The 19965-nt window shown below is 40.6% G+C and overlaps 1 protein-coding gene across 1 annotated transcript in view; it reads left to right on the top strand.

Moving 5' to 3' along the window:
* APOB (apolipoprotein B) overlaps positions 1-18252 on the top strand; it is a 56981-nt gene extending 38729 nt beyond the window's left edge. Inside the window, exons 26-29 of the mRNA XM_074991328.1 lie at positions 785-8368; positions 11578-11692; positions 12482-12665; positions 15369-18252. Of these exons, the coding sequence (XP_074847429.1) occupies positions 785-8368; positions 11578-11692; positions 12482-12665; positions 15369-17195 (9710 nt within the window). The 3' untranslated portion in view covers positions 17196-18252. The remainder of the gene's footprint in view (positions 1-784; positions 8369-11577; positions 11693-12481; positions 12666-15368) is intronic.
* Positions 18253-19965: the final 1713 nt, after the last annotated feature.

Raw genomic sequence — 19965 nt, 5'->3', positions numbered from 1 at the left:
CATTCAATTCATGTAGATAGATCACATTCAGTTGTGTGCACAAACTGATTTACATGCAAATATGCAAGTGCAGTTGTATTGCTATCAATGCTGTTATTTCTATAGCACCACAGTGTGTGTGTGTGACTATATGTATATGTACAAAGACATATCCATATGAAAAAACAGATCATGCCCTGAGGAAATCACAAAGGAGCTGATCTTGAAAGTAGCAAGGGGCCACAAACCCATAATGAATTCACTCAGACTCCTATTGAGAAGTCAATGGGTGCTCTAGACACTCCCCTCATGTATTAGATCATGAAACTGGGATTTTTCAAAGGGAGCTAGGCAGCTAAATCTATATTCCAATGGAAACTGGCTGCTTAGCACCTTTAGATTTTTTTTAATAATCTCTGTATGAAACACAAAAAAAAAAACAGACACAGAGAGATGTGTCATGAACACTGTGATTTTGATGAGATGTTTGACCTACATATTGTTTGTTTCAAGTTTAAATAATGATGTGATGATCTATTTCATCTTACAGATTTATGTGTAATATCACAATAAAAGTTAATATAAAAGGCTGTTCTCATAAATTTAGTCCAGAAATCACAGTAATATTCAGTATTCTAGAAATGTTCTATATTTACTTGATTAAAAGTGCTTGCTTTTTGAACAAAATAATATGCAATTTTGAGAGCTTACTAATATATATAGTATTTTATTTTGTCTTGAAAATGTAAAATGCTTATTATAACTTATGTCTTTTGTCTCCTCTCTTCTCTAACTCCTGTCGCAGGTTCTGGAGAAGCATTTTATGATAATAATGCACTTGATTGCACATATGAAAGTTCCCTACATCACAGACTCCTAGATTCAAGTTTTACATATATCAGAAAAAACAAATATGAACCTACTCAGTCTGTAAAAGATACCATTTCATTTACAGCATCTAGCACTCTGGGCACTCAGCTTTCCTTTTCTGCCAATACAGATTTCAAAGATAAAAATAATGTTAATATCAAGACAGTACAAATGGAAGGGGAGCTGAAAGTTGCTTCAGCTTTTGCTAAAGGAATTTACACTCTTTCAAGCAGCTATGACAAAAACAGCCACGAGTTCACTGGGAAATCCAGTCTGACATTTGACTCATCATATCTTCACAGTACCACCCAAATAACGGGCACACATACTAATGATGTCCTGTCAGTCACTTCAGTCTCTAATATTCAGAATGGTCTCATAACAAACACAGCTTCACTGAAGTATGAAAACAGTCAGCTGACTGTGACCTCAGAAACAAATGGAAGATATCAAAACCTTGCAGGTCTCAACAAGTTTGAATTAACTTTGGCAAAGCAGATGGCTGCAATTCGCTCTGAATATCAAGCAACTTACAAAGAAAACAGATATTACACTGTCCTTTCAGGGTCCCTTAATTCCCAGGGTCTTGAACTAAATAGTGATGTTGCTGTGAATGCTCAAAGAAACCAAGCAGCACATAAGTCTACATTAAGGATTAACCAAAACGGTTTGACCAGCAGTGCAACCACAAACCTGAAGTTTAGTCCACTAATGTTGCAAGATGAAATGAATGCTGCAATTGATGCTTCTGGAGGCACCTTAACAGTGTCTGCTAAGGGACGCTACGGTAAACACAACGCACAATTCAGCGTAGGTGGAAGAATGACCTTAATGGAAATAGCACTAGACAGTGCATATCAGGGTGCAATTCTGGGTGTGGACAGCAAAAATGTCTTACATTTTAGAGTTAATAAAGAAGGACTCAAGTTTTCAAATAACTGGGTAGAATCATACAAGGAAATAAAGCTTGAGTACGTGAACGAACTGAACATTCCTGGTGTATCCTTAACATTTGTTTCAAAACTAGACAATACCATCAGCTCTGACAAGTTCTACAAACATTATTTTGACCTACAGTTGCAACCCTATTTACTTACAGCTACGCTGAACAATGACTTAAAATACAGAGAAACTGATGTAGTCAGCAAAGCCCAGTTACGCCTGGAGCCACTAAAGCTGATGCTGGCTGGTAATGTGAGAGGAGCCTACAGAACAGATGAAGTGAAACATACGTACACCATCACTTACGCTGATTTGGCTGCAAATTTTAAAACAGACACAGCTGCAAAAATTCAAGGCACTGCTCTAAGCCACAGAATTAACATGGATGTTGCAGGGCTGGCTTCCTCAATTACAGTCAATACAAACTGTGATGGAAAATCACTGCATTTCACCAATGTTATACGTTCTGCTATGGCTCCATTTACTGTCACTGCTGATGTGTACACCAATGGTGATGGGAGACTATTTGCTATGGGAGAACATATTGGACAACTATACAGCAAATTCCTGTTTAAAGCAGAGCCCCTAGCTTTTACTTTCTCCCATGACTACAAAGGATCTACCAGCCACAGCCTAACTACTGGAAAAGCATACAGTACATTATTGGATAACAAAATACACATGCTTTTCACTCCATCAGAACAGTTAAGTGCCTGGAAATTGAAGAGTCAACTGAACAATAATGTGTACACACAAGACCTCAGTGCTTACAATGATGCAGAAAAAACTGGTATGGAACTTAGCGGACAAGCTTTAGCAGACCTCACCATAATGGATTCACCAATTCAAATACCATTAATGCCTGAACCAATTAATTTAATTGATGTCTTAAGTCTGAGGGATGTGGCAGAACAGCCTCAAGAATTCAGCATCTCTGGTTCTGTGAAATATGATAAGAACAAAGATGAGCATGTTATCAACATGCCATTCCTAGAGTATCTTCCTGTTTACTTTGAACAAATCAGGGGTGCCATTCTATCCACACTGCAGTCTCTACAAAGGTACTTTAAAAGCATAGATATAGACTATTATATGAAAAAATACAGAACAACTATGGATAAGTTCCCACGGCAGGTTAATGACTACATGGACAAATTAGATTTCAAAAACAGGGTTAGCAGCATGAAAGAGAAGTTGATTGCTTTCACAAATGACTACAGAATAACAGTGGATGATCTCCAAAATGCACTGGAAAATGCCAAAATCAACTTTCAGGAAGCACTGACTCAGCTGCAGACTTACCTGATACAAATTAAGCAACATATCAGAGATAATTATGAGCAGTATGACATCAGAACAGTAATTGAAAAACTGATTGACCAAATAGTGGAAAAAATGAAAGATCTGGATCAACAGTATAAAATCAGTACAATGATGATTAACAAAATTCAAGACTTACAGTCCATTATTGCTCAGTATGAACCAAGCAAAATAGAAAGCAGTGCCAGTGCCTGGATTCAAAATATGGAGGCTGAGTACAAAATCATAGCTCAGGTACAAGAAAAGCTGGAACAAGCCAAGAATCAGATTCACGATATTGATGTCAGACGTATTGCAGAAAATTTAAAACAGCAGGTTCAGGCTGTTGACATTGAAGAGCTTTTAGAAAAAATCAGGAATTCACTACCCATAGAGAAAATGACTAAAATTATTGACCAAATTAAAGATATCCTCTTAAATTTGATGGAGGACTATGAAGTGTCTGAGAAGATCAGTGCTTTCCGAGGCAAAATGCTTGACATCATCAAGAAGTATGAAATTGACAAACAGGCTCAGTTTCTAATGGACAGGTTAATACAGTTGTGTGACCAATATAAAGTGCAAGAAACTGTCCAAAAGCTAACTATCTCCCTGAAAAAAATTGACATAAAATCATTCTTTGATAAAATTGTTACTGTTATTGATGATGCTGTCAAGCAAGTGCAAACATTTGATTATAAAAAATTAGTAGATGAGGTCAACAAGTTCCTTGACATGGTTCTAAAACAGCTAAAATCTTTTGACTATAATCAGTTTGTAGATGCAACAAACAACAAAATACAGGAAATTACCCACAAAATCAATGATGAAATCAGAACTCTAGAACTCCCACAGAAAGCAGAAGCATTAAAACAGTACATGAAGGAAGTCAATGCTGCAATTTCAAAATTCATGGAACAATTCAGTGACACCAAACTTACAGCAGTAATTGATTGGTTCAGGGACCTCCTCAGTTCAACAGCATTTGCTGATCTGAAAGTGAAGCTAGATGAAAACCTAGAAGATCTAAGAGACAGGATTCATGACATAGACATTCCAAAAGAGTGCCAGAGATATCTCCAAAAGGCAAGCCAATTCTACAATACAATTGTAACATATATTTCTGACCAATGGAACATTGCCTCTAAAAAGATTGCTCTTTTAGCTGAGAAGTATGATATAAAAAACTGGGCTGAAAAAATGAATGTATTTGTTGAAACAGGTTTCATTGTTCCTGAAATCAGAACTGGTATTGTCAATATACCTGCCTTTGAAGTCAGTCTCAGAGCTCTCCGGGAAGCAACATTTCAAACACCAGATTTTGTAGTTCCATTAACTGACCTGCATATCCCCTCTTATAAGATACACATAAAGAAACTTAAAGACATACAAGTTCCAGTTAAGTTTACTACCCGAGAATTTACTATTCTAAATACCTATAAGATTCCTTCGTATACAATTGACCTAAATGAAATCAAACTGAAGATTTTGAAAATAATAGACCAAATAACGTCTGGCGAATTTCAGCTGCCAGTACCTGACATGTCTTTTAAAGATCTAAAAGTGAAAGATATGTTATTTTCTGACATCTCTTTCCCAGAAATTTATATACCTGAGCCACAAATACCTGCATTTTTGATCCCTAAACTAAATCTAAGTGAGTTCCAGATTCCTAACATTCAGATACCAGAGTACCAGCTGCCACGCATTCCACACACAGTCACCATCCCTACATTCGGCAAATTGTCTGGTGCTTTCAGAATAGCTTCTCCATTTTTCACCCTGTCTACCCTTGCTGGCATTCATAACACTACAGCCTCTGTAAACAGCCCAGAATTTGTAGCCACCGTTTCTGCTGAAGCAACATCAAGATTAGATTTCCTTGCTTTCACTATGAATGCAGATGCACGCCTCTCAGCCCCTGAAATGCAGCAACTGATCCTTAAAGAAACCATGAAGGTCACCCATATGCTACTGAAAATTGATCACAACAGTGAAGTGATATTTTTAGGGACTTCTGTACAGGGGAAAGCTGAAACTACTACAAGCTTACGTACTACAAAGAATTTGATGGAAGTACATAACAACTTACTAGTCAAACTGCAGAGGAAAATATTGATGCAGAGCAGGACCACATACTCTCACAGACTGAACATCCCACAAGCTGATCTCTCCAGCCAGGCTGATCTGATGAATGACATGACAACAGAATTAGAAGCAGGACACATATCCTTTACTTCCAGTGGTAGAGGAAACTGGAAATGGGCTTCTCCTGATTTCTCTGATGAAGGCACGCACAACTCCCGGGCCACTTTTACAATTGAGGGGCCCATTATTGCCTTTGTTGCTGAAAACAGGATAAATGATAAATACTTCAAAGTCAACCAAAAGGTGAATTATGAATGTGGTCTGCTAAATTATGTAACCCTCCACCTTCAGTCTGACATGGAGTCGCAACATGTGGGTCGTAGCACGTTAAGCGTACAAGGCACAGGGCAGCTTGCAACAATGAAAGTAGAATTAAAAGGCAATCATATGGCTAAGCTCAATGGGAAAGTTGCTGGAACCATAAATAATAACATTGCCTTTTTGGTGCAGCCCTTTGAAATTACTGTATCAACAAACAATGATGGGAATGTAAAAGTTAATTTTCCATTGAAGCTGACTGGCAAGATTGAATTTCTGAATAACTATGGTCTTGTGCTCAGTTCCTCTGTTCAGCAAGTCCACTGGCAAGCTAGTGGCAGATTCAATCAGTACAAATACTCCCACAACATGTCTGCTGGTAACACTGAAGACAAGATTGAAGCTCATGTGGGAATGAATGGTGATGCCAACCTGGACTTCCTAAACATTCCTCTATCAATTCCTGAACTTCACATTCCTTATGTTGGAATCAAAACTTCACAGGTGATGAAAGAGTATTCCCTGTGGGAACAGACAGGCCTGAAGGATTTATTGAAGACTACAAAGCAATCATTTGAATTAAATCTGAATGCCCAATATAAGAAGAACAAAGACATGCATTCACTCCCGCTTCCCTTGAAAACAGTACATGAAGCAATTAATCAATACATCATCTTCTTCAATAGACATTTTGAGAAAGGAAGGGACAGTGCATTAGATTTTCTCACCAGTTCATATAACAAAGCCAAGACAGAGTTTGACAAATATAAAGTAGAACCTTCACTCAGCAAACTACCACGGATTTTCAGGGTTCCTGGGTATACCATTCCCATTGTAAACATTGAAGTCTCTCCCTTTACAGCAGAGCTGCCAGCATTTGGTTATGTGATCCCCAAGGAAATAAGCACAGTGGGCTTTACCATCCCACTTACTGGGTTTTCAGTGCCATCATACACATTAGTCCTACCATCGCTGGAGCTACCAGTCCTTCATGTTCCCAAAGATCTGCGCACCCTTAAGCTTCCTAAGTTTACATTGCACAGCCCATCAACCCATATCTTGATTCCTGCCTTGGGAAACATTACCTATGACTTTTCATTTAAATCCAGTGTGATTACCTTGAATACAAATATTGGGCTTTTCAACCAGTCAGATATTGTTGCGCGCTTCAGTTCCTCATCTTCTTCTGTCATTGATGCACTACAGTTCAATTTTGGTGGTACCACAAGCCTGACAAGGAAAAGGGGTTTGAAACTGGCTACAGCATTGTCCATGACTAATAATAAATTTGTGGAAGGGAAGCATGAAAGCACTGTTAGCCTCACAAAGAGAAACATGGATGCTTCAGTGACAACAAATGCAAAGATCAATGTGCCCATTTTTAAAATTAATTTCAACCAAGAGCTAAAAGGAAATACTAAGTCCAAGCCTACTGTGTCCTCAGCAATTAATTTAAATTATGATTTTGATACTCTGAAATATGGAGCCAGTGCTAAAGGTGCAGTTGATCACAAACTTACTCTCGAAGGTCTTACATCTTACCTTTCTGTAGAGACATCAACAAAAAGCAACATCAATGGAATGTTATACACCCAAAATCCATTTTCTGGGATGTTAACCCATGAGGCAAATACCTACCTGAACTCTAATGGAGCTCGCTCCTCAGTCAAGCTGGAGGTGAACTCTAAAGCAGATGGAATCTGGAATGTGGACATGACAGAAAAAGTTTCAGTTGAAGCATCTACACGTCATGTTTATGCAATCTGGGAGCACAATGGGGAAAACTATGCACAATATACCCCTCTTCTGAAAACCAGAGGGACCCAGAGTGGCAGAGTAACCTTGGAACTGGTTCCCTGGAGTATGTCAGCACGTCTTCAAATACAAGCCAGTCAACCAAATTCTTTCCTGGACATAGCTTCCGTTAATCAGGTAGTTTTAATGAACATCGACACCGAAAACCAGAGACTTGGCTGGACGGGTGAAGGCCAAATTCAGTCATCATCTCTCAGTCATGCTATGCAGTTATCAAATGAAAAATCAAAGGTGCAATTTGACATTTCTGGAGCTTTGGGAGGACATGTTAATTTCCTCAAGGACATTGTGCTTCCAGTTTATGAAAAGAGTTTATGGGATATCTTGAAACTGGATCTCACTACCAGTGCTGACATGAAGCAGTACTTAAAAACTTCTGCTTCTGTAGTTTATACAAAAAATGAAGATGGTTACTTTTTCCTTATAGATGTGAACAGAATGGCTGACGGCTTCACAATCACAATTCCTGAAGTACATCTAAAAGCTCCAAATCCAGTTCTCACAATGCCAGAATTCCAAGTTCCTTTCACAACCCTGCAAGTTCCAGCATACACCATTGACTTGCGCAGTATAAAAATTCCACACAAGCTAAGCTTCATGCCTTTTGACATCAATTTGCCTTCTCTACCAAGAATGAGATTCCCCAAAGTAGATGTAGGAACTCAGTACATTACACTGGAAGAATACAAAATTCCATACTTTGAGGTGACAGTACCTCAGTACCAAATAACTCTATCTCAGTTTACTATTCCAAAAAGCATTTCTCTTGGCAATATGTATGTGGATTTGAGTGCTGTTGCTAACAAGATTGCAGACTTTGATTTGCCAACAATTACAATTCCGGAGCAAAAAATAGAGTTTCCACCTCTCAAAATGTCCTTGCCTGCTGGAATTTATGTCCCTGCATTCGGTGCTTTGACTGGATCTTTCAGCGTTGCTTCACCACTGTATAATGTCACCTGGAAAACAGATGTAAAAAACAACAACGACTCTCTTAAGCATTCAATTGATTCTACCTCCAGCTCAACACTGCAGTTCCTGGAATATGACCTGGAAGGTAAGATAATCTTTGGAATTTCATGCTCCAAAATTTGGCTTGAAAAGATTAACACTATTTTTCCTTTCAATTCTCTGTTTGAAATACAGTTATACTGTGAAACAGGGATGTAAAAGAGGATCACTTTTCACTTCCTATGTTTATTTTAGTGACAAAATAGGTTTATAATTTCTCAGTTCTGCTAGCTCTGTATAACCAGTAGAGCTAAAAGAAAGAGAGCTAGTTTCTATTTCCCCCTTCTGTTCATCAGCCCGTTTGTTTTTAATAAATCTCAATAAAAGACTCGGGCAGTGTCTACACTACAGTGCTCTTTCGAAAGAAGATTTTGCAAAAGGGATTTTGCGTAAAAACTTCTTTCAAAAGATTGTGCCTAGACATAATAAAGATGATGAAAAGAGTGATCTGATCTTTCAAAAGAGAGCATTCACACAGCCCCCACTTTTTTGAAAGAATGGGCCAGGGCCTGAAAAATCCAGTGCCATGAAGACTGCCCTTTCAAAAAAGGGCCCCCAGGGCATCTACACAAGTCTTGTTTTTTTCTGAAAGAATCTTCTGGAAAAAGGAGTTCTTCCTGATCTGGGAGTGGACAATGGCTTCCAGAAGAAGAGCCACGTTCTTTTGATTTCAGATCAGAAGAGTGCATTTTGTGTGCTGACGCTCTGTGTGCTCTTTTTCAGAAAAGGGCATGCTTTTCCAAAAGAACTTGCTAGTTTAGACCGAGCCCCAGTCTTTTACATCCATGCAAATCAATTCAAAGCTCATAGGTTTGCACAAGTTTAACTATGGACATAATTTATTCTGTGGCAAGCTTTTCATTGAGTTAAATAGACTCTGGATGAGTTAGTCTCTGTTAGTGTATGTCTACACAGCAAAATTATTTCAAAATAATGGCTGGCTTATTTTGAACTAGGTAAGCCTCATTCCATGTGGAATAGCACCTATTTCAAAATTGTAGCCGTGGCCGTGGCTACACTAGCACCCCGCTTTCGAAAGGGGGATGCTGATGAGCCACTTCGGCAGATGCTAGTGAAGTGCTGCTGTGCATATGCAGTGCCTCATTAGCATAATGCTGGCCGCGTGCATTTCAAAAGTGCCGCTTTTGAAATGCATGCCACCAGTGTAGATGGGGGCCTTTCGAAAGCACCATCTGGATTTCAAAAGCCTCTTCTTCCCAAAACCAAATGGGAAGAGGGAGCATTCGAAGTCCAGGGGTCCTTTTGAAAGGCCCCGGTCTACATCCGTGGCATGCATTCCAAAAGCGGCACTTTCAAATTGCGCGTGGCTGCCATTGTGCTAATGAGGCACTGCATATGCATGGCAGCACCTCATTAGCATCCTCCAAACTGCCTCATTAACATGATCCCTCTGAAAGTAGGGGACCTGTTTTAGACACAGCTTTTCTGTGTAGCTATGCTATTTCAGAATAAGCTATTCTGGAATAGCTTATTTTGAAACAACACTGCTGTGTAGACAGTCTCACTGGTGGTAAGGCAGAACTTAGACAAATTGATCCTAGACTCAGTTTATAAGGTTGGCAGTTAAAGGAAATGCTCATCTTTTGGTAGTAAACTGGTGTCATTTTATTTTAAAATTATTGAAACACACTCAGAATGTCAGAAAAACATTTTTAGAAACACTTCGGAACACCACCAACCTTTAAAGTTATAATAAAAACATGAGGGCTGTATCTACTAGCAAGTTCTTTCAAAAAGTTTTTTTGAAAGAAGGGGGCTCTTTCGAAAGAGCCCAGGGAGTGTCTATACACAAAAGCTATGTCTACACGTGAAGCCTACATCGAAGTAGCTGATTTCGATGTAGCGACATTGAAATAGGCTATTTCGATGAATAACGTCTACACGTCCTCCAGGGCTGGCAACGTCGATGTTCAACATCGACGTTGCGCAGCACCACATCGAAATAGGTGCTGCGAGGGAACGTCTACACCCCAAAGTAGCACACATCGAAATAAGGGTGCCAGGCACAGCTGCAGACAGGGTCACAGGGCGGACTCAACAGCAAGCCGCTCCCTTAAAGGGCCCCTCCCAGACACAGTTGCACGAAACAACACAAGATCCACAGAGCCGACAACTGGTTGCAGACCCTGTGCATGCAGCATGCATCCCCAACTGCAGCAGCAGCAGCCAGAAGCCCTGGGCTAAGGGCTGCTGCACATGGTGACCATAGAGCCCCGCAGGGGCTGGAGAGAGCGTCTCTCAACCCCTCAGCTGATGGCCACCATGGCGGACCCCGCTATTTCGATGTTGCAGGACGCGGATCGTCTACACGTGCCCTACTTCGACGTTCAACTTTGAAGTAGGGCGCTATTCCCATCCCCTCATGGGGTTAGCGGCTTCGACATCTCACCGCCTAACGTCGATGTTAACATCGAAATAGCGCCCAACACGTGTAGCCGTGACAGGTGCTATTTCGAAGTTAGTGCCGCTACTTCGAAGTAGCGTGCACGTGTAGACACAGCTAAAGTGTTCTTTCGAAAGTAAATCAAAAGAATGCAGTACTCCTTTCAAAATTGCTCTTCCTTTCTTGTTTCAGGGAGCGGTCCCCTTTTGAGAGCTTCTTTCAAAAGAAAACATGTGTACATGCTCCGCAGGGCCCTTCTTTTGAAAGAACAGTCTTCATTTTCGATCCCTGGCCTGTTCTTTCAAAAGAGTGGGGGCTATGTGAATGCTTTCTTTCAAAAGAGCAGACTGCTCTTTTGATCCATTTTCTTTGTGTGTGGACACACTCTGTCGAAGGAAGCTCTTTCAGAAGAGATCTTCCAGAACAGCTTCTTTCAAAAGATCTCTGTCGTGTAGATCTAGCTGAAGTAAATATAAACAGACATGCTCTAGAAGAGAAAGCTCCTAGTTTATATTCTGTATCAAGGGCGAAAAGCAAAGCAAAAGGGCCTTTTTTATTCAAGTTACAATAAAAGACATTTAGAAGGAACTGTCAAATTTCCAGTTTTTATTTCCCATTTTCTCCTACTTTTCTAGTTACATTACATGTCTTGCATTTCACAATGTCTGGAACAAAACAGATACATGCATATCCTTTCGTATTTTGCACTGTGGACATCTACATTTTTAAAACATGGTGGTAGGTGACTGTGGAAGCATAAGACCATATGCAGCTGAAATACAGCATACCATGTGAACTGTGTTCATCAGTGATTCCAGAGACAGAAACAATGTGAAATCTCTCTTTTGCAGCTGCATCAAGCTACAAAAAGGAAGGTGGCATGTTTGTGTCAAAGTCAACATTCGGCTTTTCACATCGTGACATGAGTGTGGACTACAAGTCAGATATGACTATGCAAGGATTTAGGTAAAGATTTGCTCAGGTGACAATGGTAAATAATAAAGAAAATGAGGAATGACAGCTTATGCCTTACAAACCTCACTCCTACACAGCAATGTGTGCTCTCTAGGCTGCTTTCGCCAAACCACTCCCTTGAGATAAATGGGACACTGCAAGCATTCTTTCCCAATATGATTATTCTGGACAACCTGCCATCCCACAAAATTAAGACACATATGATTATAGATCCTGGTGTTTAACATAGCCTCTGTTGAGGATCTTTCTGTGAACACAGGAAGCCAAATTTTTACCTGCCATTATTTATGCTTACAATTACAGTCACTTGGGTGTCCAACTACCTGATTCCAGCTTCAGAGCAGGGCCTGAGCAACAGTGACGGCAAACAAGTATAACCCTGGGCACAAAATTTCTACCTCCACTTATTTTTGCCTTATTTACACAGCTGAAAAAGGGGAGGCTCGTTTATAAAAATCTGACTTTATTAGCTGTAGGAATCAGCTAATAATATTATAGATTTCGTTTGTAGTCCTAATTCAACCAAAACTCCTGATGAACCTCAGTATGGAGTTTTGCCTGAGAAAACAGCATAGGTTATGACCCTGGATTTGCATATGTGTGAGAGTCCTAGGATAAAATGTTGATAGTAAATGTCTTAGTTTCCTTTGCTTGCTTTGGCTTTGTTTATATTTTTATTAATCATGAGAGATACTGTAAGAAAATATTGAAAGTTGTGTATCTTTAGAAGCTGTACTGTAGCTTAGCATTTGTTTCTTAACCACTGTTTGTTCTTTCCAGTCTCTTGGCCCACACTGCATCACTAAACATCATCAGCCCAGCGTTCACTGATGTTCAGCTGCGTTATTGGGGAGATAACCACAGGATCTCCTCATCGATATCATCACCTTCTGCTGGCACCCTCAGCTGTCTTATTGAGAGGGGCACAGATAGTCTCCAAGGGAAAATTTACTACCAAACTCAGGTATGCAAGTCTTGAAAAGAAGCAAAAAGACACAATAAAGCTTGGGCATTTACCTTTGAAAGTGATTGCAGCGCGTATTAAACAGGGCTAGAGTGATAGTTTTGAAAAGCGACCTCTGTCCAAGGATGGTAAATAGTCTCAGAGGAGTAGTCATGGTAGTCCGGATCTCCAGAAAAACAAGCAGTCCTGTAGTGCCTTAAAGACTATCAAATTTATTTATTAGATAGTGAGCTAATCTGAAGAAGTAGGTCTTACCCAAGAAAGCTCATGACCTAATAAATAAATCTGCCAGTCTTGAAGGTGCTACAGGACTGCTTGTTTTCTGTCCAAGGAGAACATACAACATAAACCTTGCAACATGAGCTTCTTTACGCTTTCCAACCTCATCAATATAAGTTAACCCCAGGTGGAAGTGATATCTCTGTAAACACTTTTAAAGGTCAGAGACTAGTTTAACCCTATTTCTTTAGTCTCGACAGAGCTTTGAGATCAAAAATATGCATCCATTAATAACTGGACACAGGGCATCAAACTAATTTCATATAAGCCTCTTTACAACCATCAGATCACTGTAGAAGGCCTATTTTGGGTACTAATTGAGGCACAAGGTGTTTATAATATTGTAAAGTTTATAAAACTGAACATTTCTGAATCGCAGTAGGTATGGTGCCTAAGCTGCTCTATGATGCAATGTACCTTGTCCTTCAAACCACTGCAAAGCAATTTCCAATCCATTGAAGGTATGAAAACGTGAAAGGATGTTGATTTGTTCTTCACTGATATCTCTTTTGTTCTACGATTTTTTTTTCTGTTGGGGAAAATGGTTTTTATAACTGATCATTTGTAAGATTGGTGTTCATAAAAATTGAGGTTCTATGGTACTTACACGTAGGCTGTGGCCACACTACCCCTCACTTTCAGAAGGGGCATGTCAGTGAGGGAGTTTGGAAGATGCTAAGGAGGCACTGACATGAATATGCAGTGCCTCATTAGCATAATGGCAGCTGTGCAAGATTCAAAGTGCTGCTTTCAGAACGCACACCGCCCAGGTAGACGGGGGCCTTTTGAGAGGACCCCCTGACTTCAAAAGGTCCTTCTTCCTAAAACCAAATAGAAAGAAGGGGCTTTCAAAGTTGGGGTCCTTTTGAAAGGTCCCCAGCTCCATGGGCAGTGTGCATTCCAAAAGCGGCTCTTTCGAATCATGCGCAGCCACCATTATGCTAATGAGGCACTGCATATTCATGTCAGCACTTTATTAGCATGTTTTGAACTCCATCACTAACATGCCCCTCCAAAAGGAGAGGGCATATGCAGACACTGCCCATGTTGGAACCAGCGACTCGGAAGTGATCAGTAATTAGATACTAAGCATAAGTTTTAGCTCCCTGTCAAGTGCCTTGTGTGGAATCATTAATACATCGCAGGCATATTTGAGGCACACAGCTAAAATCTACTTACTGGCAATAAAAAAGTCCATTCATTCTTGAGAGTCTGCTATAATTTCTTTGCAAATACAGGCTAATATAGCCAGCATTTAACTTGGGCAAAATTGAGAGCATACACATTTGTTTACTTACTTAGGGTCTGATTCAGCAACCCTGAATCAGACTGAGAAACATTTATACTAGTACAAGTTGTATGTCCGTTGCCCAGTACCCTTGGGGCCTGAGAGGTCCCAAGCAAGGGGATTTGCCAGAGAAGTGGAGGTCAGGCCCTCAGGCTGCCTGGAGAGGGGGACCATTCCTGCAGAGATCTCCTGCCCTGGCCAGCTCCCCACCACAGGGCTGCAGAGCTCCCAAGGGGACTCCCTGCCCCAGGCAGCTCCCCACACCTGGGCTTCAGGACTCCCCCAGGTCCAATCACCATGCCCATGGCTGTGGGCCTGCTGGCAGGAATCTGTGCCAGAGCCAGATCCCCATTGCCTCCTCACCATGGTGCTCCTGGCAGAGCTCCCAACTGGGGCTGGGCTCCCCACAGTGGGGCTCCTTAACCCCAGCTGGGCTCCCGGTGGGGGATCTCCCTGACCTGGTTCCTTGCCCTGAGGATGCCCCTGTGGATCCTCAGAGGAGGCTGCCAGTGGGGCTTCCTACCTCCAGCAGGGTTCTCCTGTGCCCTACATAGATGAAGCTCTCTGGTCCAGGTGCTCTCTGGTCCAGCAACGTCCACTGTCTTGCCAGACAACAGACATCTACAAAGGAGAGAATGCTAGATGAGAGAGATTCAACCTGTAGTCCTATTGATGTAATGCAATGGAGGGTCACATACTCGTAATGCTTTTGTATTAAGAAAGTGGATCTTATGCAATTCATCACATAAAATAATTAAATATAATATAATAATTTGACGGGAGCTTAGTGAATGAGCACAAGTGACAAGTAATTCTTGCATCTTTCTTTCATACAGGAAACAAAGATGCTATGAAAAATAATGAAATCCAAATTCTGCCCTGATTTACTCTCTCATTTCCCTATTGTTAGGTCTAAGGACATAATGCAATACAGTTGAGTTTGAATGATATGAGCATATACATGACAGAAAAAATCAGTTTATATTAAAGTTAATTGAATGCAAGATGAGAAAATACCTATCTGAAATCCATCTGTGATTTAGGGGATTGTTTTTAGAACAGAAGTAGCATGTAACAATATTTTATTTGTTTGAACTGGAATCTGTTTTTTCACTTATCCTCTTTTGGATTTTCAGTCTGCCTCTGAGAATGTAATTGACATATTAAAAAGTGAGCTATCATTCAAGAAACCTGACCTGATTCAAATCAAAGCTAACTGGAATGATGCTGCCGCTAAGGAAATGTTGAGTGGTCTGAAAGAAAAGGTACCTAAAATGACTCAGGCACTCTATAACAATATTAACAAGTACCACCGTGAACATACAGGGATGGAAATCAGTGCTGCTACCCTAAAGCTGAAGAACATCATGCAAAACAAGGCTGAAAAAGCATTCCAATTAGCCACAAGAAAAATAGATGAGATGGACCGTCACCTTCGCAATGCTGCCTACCAAGCCACAGGGAAATACCAAGAGATGGCAGTCAAAGCACAAGAGTTATACCAAGAAGCAGCAGACCAAGCAGGCCAGATTGACTACCAACAAATAAGAGTGAAGATTTTTGATGCTACAATGGATATAATAAGGGAATACCACAAGAAGGTAAAGCACCTGATAGATGCAGCCATCGAATTTGTGAAGATCACAAAATTCCAGTTCCCTGGACTGGCTGACAAGTATACTGGCGAAGAATTATATGTTATGGCTACAGAGGAGGCAGCAAAAGCTACTGATCTATTCATTTCAAAAATACAAGAGTACTTTGATGCTTTGATTGCATTCATCAATGAGGTAGAAGTTAAAGTTCCTGCTTCTGACAAAATTCTGAAAGGCAGTGAAGTGCTTGATCAAATTAAAGAAATGCTAAAACATGTGCAGAAGAAAACCAGACAGATATTTGCTACTCTTCAGGAGGCTGACTTTGCAGAGAAGCTTAAGCAGCTGAAACAATTAGTGCAGCAAGTTTTCCAAAAAGTAGAAGAAATTGTTAGAAACTTGCAATCCAAAAACTTTGAGGAGATTAAAGTCCAAGCACAACAGATGTACAGTGATGCCATCAACTCTGACTATGCAGAAAAATTGAGTTCCCTGGCAGAGAATGTTAAAACACACCTTTCTCAGTTAAAAGATTTTAGCCAGAAGACAATTCCAGAGATTTCAGAGAAACTACATCAGATTCTGCTATATGTAAAAGCACTGCGGGAGGAATATTTTGATCCAAGTTTAGTTGGGTGGTCAGTCAAATACTATGAAGTGGAAGACAAGGTGCTAGATTGGTTAAAGAATGTAATAGATGCCCTATTGGACTGGTATGCCGAATACATTGGAGATATTGCTAACCTGATTTCACGTTTGACTGATCAGATGAGAGAATTTGTGGAAAACCATGGCCGGAGGTATTATGATCTGGTTACAGATGCTAAAGGAAAAGGAAAACAAAAAGCCATTGAGCTCTCTTCTGCTGCTCAGGAAAAAATTTGGTACTGGTCTGAAACTGCTAAAAGGAGTTCTGCTGAATATAACAAACTAGTCAAAGTGAAAATACAGGATGCCTATGACAAACTCAGCCAAGCCTATGAACAACTAATTAGTGCAACGCAAAGACTAATAGATCTGATTTTAGAAAATTACTCTACTTTCCTCCAGTACATCACAGAGATTTTCTATCACCTTGAAAAAATGACAGCTGACAGCATAAGTCCATACATAGCTGTTCGTCAAGGAGAGCTTAGCATAGATGTGCCTAAACCATTTCACTGGCAATCAGTTTATCAAATGTCCCAGTTAAATGAGGAGACATTCAGAAAAAAATTGGAAATAACACGCATGTTGATTCAGAAAGGCATTGATCAAGGCTCCGAGACATGGATAGAATTGCAAACATATATTGACCAGCAGCTTGCTGTTGACCAACTGAATGTGCAACAGATTATGGAAAATATACAGAAGCGCATGAAAACCTGAATGGACATATAGAAGAGAAAAGAAATCAAAAATTTATGCCACACTGTATTTAAAAGATGACAGCAATCATACTAGAACTTCAGGAAGATACTTTGAGTTTGTACTTAAAAATGAAACTAAATAATCTACGGCAGGTTATTTTAATGTGCTTCAAAAGACAATAAATGAATTCTTTATTATGTTCTTGTGTTATTCATTATAACCAGTTTTACTTGGGTCTTGAGCCTGATTCATTAAGAATAACAGACGTTTTTACATTGACTTCACTGTGTGTTAGGCCAACATGGTATTGTACAGTTAATTTTGTAAATAGTCATAAAAGCTATGGTTTCAAAATTAGGTCAGATTTGTGAGCCTGTTAAAGAACAACTTGGAAATCTAATTATTTCAGAGGATAGAAATTAAACACACAAATACCCTATCTGGAAGGAAAAAAATGGAGATGAAGATATCCACTGCAAACAAACAAAAGAAGAAAGTAAATAAATTCTTGGAAATAAAAGTGAGAAGGAAAATTTCTTCCCATTTTAAAAAAGTCAGATAATTTTCCACCACTAAATTACAAAGATAAATAGATAAATAAATGTATCCAGCAGTATTATTTAGAAAATATACCATGGATTTCAGTAAAACAATATAACTTTGTTCTGTGATAATTTTGTGCCACAGAAATTTAGGATATTTCTGATTTTTTTTTGCACTGCAATATTTTAGGGTTTTTCATGAAATTGTGTGACTTCTTTAGTCTTCACAAGTTTAACTATCAACATCAATCACCAGCATCGATCAAAAAGAGGTTTTTGGTTTTGCTTTGGTTTCCCATGTCCTGGCTTCATATGACAGAAACGCTTAAATATGAAATTTCAACTAAAACGTTGTAGTCCTCACTCAAACATATTGCCATTTCTGAGAGGAAAAATGTGTGGACATAACTTTTCCGGTTTATATACAGCTGTTAGCATAGTATGGAGAAAGGATCAGAAAAGGCGGACATAATGGGGTTTTTTATCCTTTGTTGTCTCATTCAAAATAAACTCTTTTAAAATGTCACTAGAAATTTTGTGAGCATTTTTATTTTGGTGTACTTGGTTCATCCTGTGTTTTTTTCCAATGCATATTCATGGAAAATGGCTAATTTCATATGAGGCTTTGTGTGCCTCCCTCCCTTCCCAAGAGTTTGGAAGAACAGTGCTGTGAGAAACCATTTTCATGACATCTACTGAGTGTCCGAGTTCAAGCAGAATTTTGATTGCACCTTGTGCCCTTGGCACAAGAAGCCCTTCTACATTCATTTGTAAAGAATAAAGCTTGTGGGTCACTGGACATTTATTTGGGCTCAAATTATTTAACCCATCACACCAACCCCAACGAGATTTGGAAAAACACATCCTGAACCTTACCACTTTTGCAGCAAAGACAAAGGACAATAGACAAACTCCAGTAGTATCACAGGGGTTACGAATGGATGGAAGAGATTTAAACATTTGATCTTTTACTTTTCATTTTCTTTCCTCTTTCTTCCTCATGACTATTTATTTCTGTCTATCATCTATAGCTCTTGGGAAGGATAACTATTCTACAGAAAGCCTAATATGTCAGGACTGGGTAAACTGAATAATACATTTGCCAACTAACATAAATACTGGCTGTATTTGGAAAGACTAAAATTTCCTAAAAGCAAACACAATACATCAAACTGTGCTAAGAAACTAGAGGTTGATTTTCATCTCTTCCAACTTTTATTCCAGCATTGCAGCCAATTGATTAAAATTCTCAATTATGCAACCTCTGTCATAGCTATTTTGCAGTCATTCCATGGTTGATTAAAAGAGTGTATGGTAGCAGCATGCTGCTTTCAAAGACCTCTTGCCGTAACTATAAATACTGTCAGATTTCCACACCAAAAAAGAAATTTGAAACACTTTTGATAAAATCTTCTCCTTATGGCTTTGACACACAAACGTGTGTGTGTTTAGCTGTGTCTACACGTGCACGCTACTTCGAAGTAGCGGCACTAACTTCGAAATAGCGCCCGTCCGTCGGGCGCTATTTCGAAGTTAACTTCAACGTTAGGCGGCGAAACGTCGAAGTCGCTAACCCCATGAGGGGATAGGAATAGCGCCCTACTTCGACGTTCAACGTCAAAGTAGGGACAGTGTAGACGATCCGCGTCCCGCAACGTCGAAATTGCTGGGTCCTCCATGGCGGAGGTCATGGCGGAGGTCATGGCGGAGGTCCCTGCCTCTGCAGGAAGCTGAGCGAACGTGCAGGCTGCAGCCTGCGCACACGGCCAGCCTGCACCACCCTCAGCCCCACAGAGCTGCGATGGCTGCCCGGCATCCCCCCCAGCGCCCCCAGGGGACCCCCCCAAGGGGAGCCAGGGCAGCCAGCCCAGCCAGAGGGGCAGCCAGGCTGGGAAGAGGCAGCGGGGCCCCTCCTGGACGGAGGCCGAGCTGCGGGACCTGCTGGGGCTCTGGAGCGAGGAGGAGGTGCTCCAGGTAATGGGGAGCAAGAGGCGGAACACGGATGCGTTCGCTCGGCTGGCCGACGGCCTGGCTGCCCGGGGTCACCCTGCCCGCACTCCTGACCACGTCAGGAGTAAGGTGAAGGAGCTGCGGCAGGGTTACTCCCGGGCCCGGGATGCGGCCAGCCGATCTGGGGCCGCCCCCGTCACTTGCCCCTTTTACAGGGAGCTCAGGGACATCCTGGGCTCCCGGCACACCTCCTCCCCTCCGGCCACCCTTGACACCTCGGCTGACGAGCCCCAGCA

The sequence above is a fragment of the Carettochelys insculpta genome, chromosome 3 (genome assembly GCF_033958435.1).
Source record: "Carettochelys insculpta isolate YL-2023 chromosome 3, ASM3395843v1, whole genome shotgun sequence".
NCBI classification, from domain to species: domain Eukaryota; kingdom Metazoa; phylum Chordata; order Testudines; family Carettochelyidae; genus Carettochelys; species Carettochelys insculpta.
The sequence above is the reverse complement of the archived record's forward strand: the minus strand, read 5'-3'. Positions and strand labels throughout refer to the sequence as shown.